This window comes from Populus euphratica, unplaced genomic scaffold (genome assembly GCF_000495115.2).
Source record: "Populus euphratica unplaced genomic scaffold, PopEup_1.0 scaffold141.1, whole genome shotgun sequence".
NCBI lineage: Eukaryota > Viridiplantae > Streptophyta > Magnoliopsida > Malpighiales > Salicaceae > Populus > Populus euphratica.
Window position 1 is genome coordinate 15,968 of NW_011499971.1, and position 7,854 is coordinate 23,821.

Here is a 7,854-nt window from a genome sequence, read left to right on the forward strand (position 1 = left end):
AATATAACCCTCATGGGCATAAAGTTGATCTAGATTCAGACTATTTTATTATTATTATAGGTTTCAACTGTTTTTCGATTTACTAGATTTTATAAAGTCAAAAAGGTCGGTTAATCTTTTCCTTTTATCATTCATTCTACAAACTTTCAATTGAAACCTTCTCTAGAATAATCATTACTTGGATTTCTAGTTCAATCCTCGTCACATCCAAAGTTTTCTTGTCCTATTTTTCTAAAATAATTTGATTATGAGCATCTTTACCATTTCAAGTGCAAGCCCCAAGCTTTTCTAGTTCTTTTAATATATATATAAACCTATATTTCAAACTTTTTTTCTAACAAAATCCACATTGGTAAGAAATCTCTTCATCTCAAATCTCTCCATGGTAATAATGTTCGAAATTTGATTTGACAATGGGATTTCTTATTCTATAATTGTTGTTGTTGGAAATTTTAATTACAAAAATACAATATTTATAGTACTGCTAATGGAAATAGGAAAATGCAAATAACGAAAGAGTTCATATGTTCTTGTGGGGTGGCATTTGTTGCCGTTAGTGATAAGCACGTCTGGCAACACATCATTCCCTCCAACTCCCTTCTTTCTCTCTCTAACTTTTTTCTCTCGCTCTATACTTCATTTGCTGTTCTCGCTTCTTTTCTTCTTCTCTTTACCCCCACCTTTATCCCTCTCTCTCAACTTTCCTTTTAGCCTGTCCAGCTTTTCTCTGTCTTTGCTACTAAAACAAGGAGGAAATTAAAAAAAAAAAGAAATTTCTAATTTTCTCTTATTTTTTTAATTAGATTGGATCTGGGGTTGCTTCTTTATTGGATTATCAGCTTCAAAGACCAGGTATTTTCATTTGCATTTCAAGATTTTGAATTTCCCATCTTCTTTAGCATCTAGGATTTTTGAATTATCATCTCTTTCGCTAAATCCAGTAAAGTAGACCACAAATTTTGACTGTTTTGGTTCCTGTCTGGATATTTGACATGTTGGGTTTTCTTGTTTTTATTGAAAGTAGCAAAAAATTGTATTGTTTATACTTTGGTTTCTTTGTTTTGGATGCTTTCGGCTTGATCTGGTGTTTTTAGATTTTTTTTTTTATTATTGTTGATCTGGGTTACGTTAGCTTATGTTGGAAATAGTGGGCTACTTGATCAAACCAAAAATTGCATCGGTTGATGTGTGTTTGTGTAAAATATTGTTTTATTTCTGAATTTCGGTATTTGGGAAGTTTTAGATTGTGGGGTTTTCAATGTAGGTTTTGTTAATATGTTATTTTCTAATATTTTGGTTCTCTTCTAGTTTTGATTTGATCATTGGTTTGTGTGCCAAGATTTTCTTGTTTTTCGCTCCATGTTCTGATGCAGATGTTATCCGGGGTTCATTGATTTCATATGACGGCATTGTCTTGGTTTCTGAGTCTCATTTTTGTTGTATTATTTTGTCTTGATATTTTGTCATTTATTGGTTGGTTACCTATTTTAACAGCACCATGTGAGTATATAAAACATCGTACTATTTGATGTTGGGGTCTACTTGGATTGGTGGCAAATGTTTTATGGGGCTGGCCGAAGTAGATGAGAGATAGAACCAGTTGTTCCTTTGAGTTTGAGGCTAATTTCACATTTCAAAATCCATATTTTTCGTTGGACTAATTCATATTCCGAATGGCATTGGCATCTTGTGTATTATTATACTAAACATAGGTCTAGAATTTATGGCATAGATCTTTCAATTATGTTTCAGTATCTATCCTGCTGAGGATGGAGTTCTTTGGTACTTTCGTGGAACTAAGAACCTGAGCAAGAAGCTAATGATCATAGTATTATGAGGTGACTATGGATGATTGATTTCCTCTATAGATGTGATGATAGGGACTTAGTAACTGATTATCTCAGATATGAGAAAACATGTGGAGTTGCTGAAACCTTTGATAGATACTCTATCTGGAAAAGGTAGATGTGAGTACATATGCATCAGGGATTTCGTAGTTTTAGTTTCTCAAAATTGAATGATAATATCATCCACCAAAGCTCTTTGTCTGGGATTCAGAAAAGTATTCAACATACAATGTGGTAATGAATTTGAGACCGCAAATTTTGTTGTAACATCTATGTTATTAACAGAATCTAAACATATGCATAATCTGTGGAAAGTTATTATGGTAAACTTTGAATTTGACTATAAAACATTATTTCTAAATGGGGATACTCAATTTTAGAATTATCTTAGACAACTCTTCTTGGGAAATTATATACTTCCTGAGCTTCTGCCCATGAGGCGTATCCTATAAGGTATTTGTTTCCACTGTTAAAGAGGTTTCTGTAAAGTGTAGGTAAACAGTTTCCTGTCAGTCTCCTCCTTTTCCATAGACAAATTTTATCATTGATGCTCAATTTTGGAGATAATATATATGTTTAAGCATGCATTGTCTGATTTAAGAGTTCATGTTGAGCAGCTATTCAATCTGGAAATAGTTCAGATCTGTGATACTTTACTTACAATATTAAGTCATGCAAGCATGTTGGATTTATGATGAAATCTTTACCTGTTTTGCATGGTTTTGATTCAAATTGCACTATATGCATGGGATATCAATTATTTTTTACTTTAATCTATTTTACTCGTGAAATTAATTTGTTTGCTTCGTACCAAGAAGTTTCTGAGTGCCATCTTCTCTCCATTCTACAAAGTTGTTGCCTGCAATTATTTAATTATCTATGCCTTTTCAAGTAGTTTACATCTTTTCTTTTCTATTCCATTATCTAACATAAATGCTGCTAGTTCTATTTCAGGGTAATCCTTTCTCTATATTCTGCCTGGAGTTGTGGCAATCCAAATAATTGAAGAGCAGAAACAGTATGGCTGTTTCCATGAGAGATTTAGACTCGGCCTTTCAGGGAGCTGGACAAAAGGCGTATCCTTTGTTTGATAATATATCAAGCATATTTGAATTATTCACTTATGAATTTCTTTTTTCATGAGTTGCTCACTGGCAGTTCTGATTCTTGAAATGTAGCATATATTTAGTTGCATAGTAACACTCAAGGGATTAGAATTATTACATCCTAATGTAGCTTGTACTTTAGGTGCACAATAACTCAAGGGGTGAGAATTATCACAATCACTTATGTTAATCTTAGATAGATATAGTTTCCAATTGATTTGTTTCTGACCATACCATCCTTGACAATATATAGTGGACTTGAAATATGGCGGATTGAAAACTTTCGTCCTGTTCCTGTGCCGAAGTCCTCTCATGGAAATTTTTTTACTGGGGACTCCTATGTAATTTTACAGGTTGGTGTTTTGTTTCCTATCCACTGTGTTTCTTGTCCATGTGCACACACACACATCTGCACCTGCATGTGTGTTTTATATTTGGTTGCAAAAGGAAAGGGTTCATATGATCATATCATTTAGTGAATTGTTGGTTATATGATTTTGGATGTTTGGAGGTCATTCCTCTAACTTCAATCATGATCAAGATGACTAATCAAGTAGAAGTTGTGGGAAGGTTCTCGAAGATGGTTTATCCATGTGCATTGATGTCCTTTTTAATGTTTATGTGCTTATTAGGAAGTTGACTTAGTGAATAGTGAAGAAAGGATAAATAGATGACAAATGATACATTAAGAAGTAATTTTGTGTGAGCATAAATAGAATATAGTGTTTGAAAGACAGGGAAATGGGAAAAAACAAGGATCTGTTGATTAAGATCTTGTTGAGTATGAATGGGAAGAAGGCTCATGTTTCATTCTCAAAAGAGAAAAGCAGAAGACACTGGCAAGTGGTTTTGCTTCTGTTTTGATTCTTATCTGTTTGATCTCTATCATGCGCACTGTTTTAGAGCATTAACTAATTCTGTCTATAAATTAGTAGACTGTTTTGTTGAGTGAGTGTATAGCTGTTTCTTATACCTTTTTTTTTTTTTTTTTGAAAGGTGAAGCCAATTCTTTGATTTTCTGATATTTCAGTGTGAAAAACTTTTCATTAATTTTTTTTATTATGATGCCATATTTGTTTTTCTCCCTGCAGACAACTGCTCTAAAAAGTGGTTCCTTACGTCATGATATTCATTATTGGCTGGGTAAAGATACCTCTCAGGTGAGTCTTTGTTTTTCATTTTCCAGATGTTTTTCATCATCAGAATTGTGCTCTATGCCTTTCATCTTGTGACCACACTCTTTTAAAATAGGATGAAGCAGGTGTTGCTGCCATTAAAACAGTTGTACTAGATGCTGCTCTTGGAGGCCGTGCTGTGCAGTATCGTGAAGTGCAGGGACATGAAACTGAGAAGTTCTTATCTTATTTTAAACCATGTATTATACCTCAAGAAGGTGGAGTCGCATCTGGATTCAAACAAGCTAAGGCCATGGAACACCAAACACACTTGTTTGTTTGTAGAGGAAAACATGTTGTCCATGTGAACGAGGCAAGTTTGTGAAGTTAAATTTTGTATTTATCAGGAAGAATTATCATTATTATTATCAATTATCGTCTCTATATTAAGCATCTAATGTTTTATTGGCAGGTTCCTTTTGCTCGATCCTCACTCAACCATGATGATATTTTTATTCTTGATACAAAGTCAAAAATTTTTCAATTTAATGGCTCCAACTCATCCATTCAAGAGAGAGCTAAAGCTTTAGAGGTGGTTCAGTACATCAAAGATACTTACCATGATGGAAAATGTGAGGTGGCTGCTGTTGGTAAGTAGAGAATTAGACTGGAGACTGCAATATTGATAGCTTACAACTATTGCTCTTTGATTCTGCTTATCTGTCCTTTTCGCTTAGAGGATGGAAAATTGATGGCTGATGCTGAAACTGGAGAGTTCTGGGGTTTCTTTGGTGGCTTTGCTCCACTTCCAAGGAAAACAACTAGTGATGAGGATAAGACTGATGTTTCTTTTTCTACTAAGCTGTTTCAGTAATGTCTTCTCTCAAATTCCTTTCTCCAATGACATATCTTTGCATGCCATAAGTCTTATATCCACTCTACTAATTGTTATATTCTAGTAGAAACAGATATATCCAGATGCATCATTACATTGAATTATATTTGTTTCCTTTTTGTCTTCTCTGAACTGTTTCTGAGGGTTTTCTAGGAAAGATAATAGTTAGCACGAATCACATTTCTTTTCAGCAAAAAAAAGTTACCAAAAATGTATAATTATATACCGAAGCTTTTTCTTTGGCATCTTGTGTTAAATATAAGATTCACTGTTTTACTGAATTATGGAACCGAACAATAACATTTAGAGTTGTAACAATATTATTTTATCCTAATCAATTTATGTGCTGCCTTTCAAGTGTTGAAAAGGTAGAACTTGTTGGGTTTAATTATTTGGAGATAATGAATGAAAATATATGGCAATCAATACATATGCTTTGATTTTCTGCATTTAATAGTGAGTTTGATGGGAGATATGATGGATGAACTATCATGTACAATAATGATGTAGTTCTGACAAATTACCTTTTACATGAAAGTGTTGAGAAGGGACAGGCAGAACCTGTTGAAGCTGATTCTTTGACAAGGGAGTTGCTGGACACCAATAAGTGTTACATTCTAGATTGTGGAGTTGAAGTCTTTGTATGGATGGGGAGAAATACTTCTCTTGATGAAAGGAAAAGCGCCAGCGGAGCAGCGGAAGTAATACTCTTTATCCCATCTTCAATATGGAGATCATAGAATGTCTGCAATGATATAAATTCTCAATTTTCTTTGCTTGTTGTTGATCCCGCTGATCAGGAGTTAGTCCGTGCTGCTGAACGTCCAAATTCCCGCATTGCTCGTGTAATTGAGGGGTTTGAGACGGTGATGTTTAGATCAAAATTTGAGTCGTGGCCTCAGACAACTAACGTGACTGTGTCTGAGGATGGTAGAGGAAAAGTTGCGGGTCAGCAATTGAATTATCTCATAGATTTTATTCTTGTATTTGGTTTTTATACTTGAAGCAATCGTGACCATCATTAGTGTTAGGTATCATTCATTCTTATCACCATTTTCCAATGCTCATGGATCTTCTTTTCAATGATTCTACAGCACTTCTAAGACGCCAGGGGGTTAATGTCAATGGTCTGTTGAAAACTGCTCCTGTGAAAGAAGAACCTCAACCATACATTGATGTCACTGGGAAGTTGCAGGTGCTCTATATATTATCCTAGTTTTGCCAATTGATTAGGTTTGGACTTTGAATCCTAGGACTGGCAGGATGCACATTGTTTCTTCCCAACCCCCACCTGGAATTCAGATCTCATTTATAATTTTAGTATGTAAAAGAACGTAAATCTCAACCTAAGTTGAACTAAGAGCTCAAGTCTTTCCTGTATTGTTTCATTTCAAAGTAAAAAGGTTCCATGTATTTCTGAAATGCTTTTAGATTTGTATTTTTCAATGCAATTCCTCTCCAAAATCAAATTTATGTTCTCTTGTTCCTCTCAACTGACAATACTTCTTAACTCACTAGTCATATCCACAGAAAATGCTTTCTGATTAGGTTCTAATTATAGCTCCACCATGATTGCACAGGTTTGGAGTGTGAATGACCAGGAAAAGATTCTCATTCCTGCTGCAAATCAGTCAAAATTTTACGGTGGAGGTTGCTATATTTTTCAGTATTCATATCCAGGAGAAGACAGGGAGGAATATCTTATAGGAACATGGTTTGGGAAGAAGAGTGTTGAGGTGAATGTCAAGCATCCTATACTAACTTGTGCCCCTATTTCATTTTGAGCATGTGTTGCTGTCATTAATACCTTTTGGAACATGTCACAAAATAGGAGTGGGGCATTCCAGTGTCTAGCACAGAATGCTATCATTGCATTGTTTTCTTAGTTTTGTTTCACGCATTATGCACTGGATCTCTTGTTTATTGGGAAAGTGAAAGTGTTTTAAGCATAAAATGTAGCTTGTTCATATGAAATGTTTTAGCACAAAAAACAGCTTGTTCACACTGTTCATCAGTGATATAGTATTAGCCAGACAGTTAAGCAATGCTCTGTCTGGACTTTTGGTACAAATAAAATCACAGTGTTAATGTCTTTAATTAATCGTGGTATTGGCATGGTAGAGACAAACCTCTAATAATGGTTAATATTTGTATGTGCCTCCTTGTGTTAGAATTCATGGCTTTTCTTTGTTCTCCCCAAAACTTTCACTGGCTTAAGAGCTTTTCTTCCCCTTCTCTCCTTTGCTACTTGCGCATTTTTATGTTTGTCCCAGTTGTTCTCATTTTGAGTGGTATAGACACAAATATATTCATCAAATATATTTTTATTGTCATATATTCGTCAAATCATTGGCCATGCATCTGCTAAGCTAAATGTGAGGTGGAAATAACTGTACTGATTCTGGTTAGTGGCTTTTTTGTTTTAATCTCAACAGCGGTTGGCTCTATTGTATGGAGAGGGTGCACGCTAGTATAGTATATATTTTAAAAAATGAGCTCTTAATTGTGAATAGTGGATGATTATGCATGTAAATAATTTTTCCTCCGTATAATATCCTGCTGGAAGCAGGATGGGTGCTGTGTGCAGGCTACAATTATTTATGTACAAAACTTGTATTTTCATATATTTTTGTTCACATGAATTAGAGGTCTTGTCTTGCTTTCTTTGCCCTTTCTAGAAGTTTTGTAATGCAACCTCTTCTAGGTGCTGATGTATGGATCCTATTAGTTTAACCCTCTTATAATACATTTCTCATTGAAAAATAGGAGGAAAGAGCTTCTGCTATTTCATTGGCGAGCAAGATGGTTGAATCATTAAAGTTTCTACCTGCCCAGGTAGTATTCTTTTTTCCAGTAATTACTTTTTTTTTTTTTTTTTGTTACGGGGGGAA

The 7,854-nt window shown here is 34.5% G+C and overlaps 1 protein-coding gene across 3 annotated transcripts in view; it reads left to right on the forward strand.

Annotated features, from left to right (window-relative positions):
• The first annotated feature begins 539 nt into the window (after positions 1-539).
• LOC105139256 (villin-4-like) overlaps positions 540-7,854 on the forward strand; it is a 12,277-nt gene continuing 4,962 nt past the window's right edge. For 2 of the 3 annotated variants that reach the window (XM_011045630.1, XM_011045628.1), the window contains exons 1-12: positions 540-852; positions 2,802-2,923; positions 3,207-3,306; positions 4,045-4,113; positions 4,205-4,441; positions 4,541-4,718; positions 4,806-4,938; positions 5,502-5,664; positions 5,764-5,911; positions 6,058-6,158; positions 6,544-6,699; positions 7,730-7,798. In XM_011045630.1, the coding sequence (XP_011043932.1) occupies positions 2,868-2,923; positions 3,207-3,306; positions 4,045-4,113; positions 4,205-4,441; positions 4,541-4,718; positions 4,806-4,938; positions 5,502-5,664; positions 5,764-5,911; positions 6,058-6,158; positions 6,544-6,699; positions 7,730-7,798 (1,410 nt within the window). In that variant the 5' untranslated portion in view covers positions 540-852; positions 2,802-2,867. Of the gene's footprint in view, positions 853-2,790; positions 2,924-3,206; positions 3,307-4,044; positions 4,114-4,204; positions 4,442-4,540; positions 4,719-4,805; positions 4,939-5,501; positions 5,665-5,763; positions 5,912-6,057; positions 6,159-6,543; positions 6,700-7,729; positions 7,799-7,854 lie in introns of all 3 variants that reach the window. The other variant, XM_011045629.1, reaches the window with a different exon arrangement.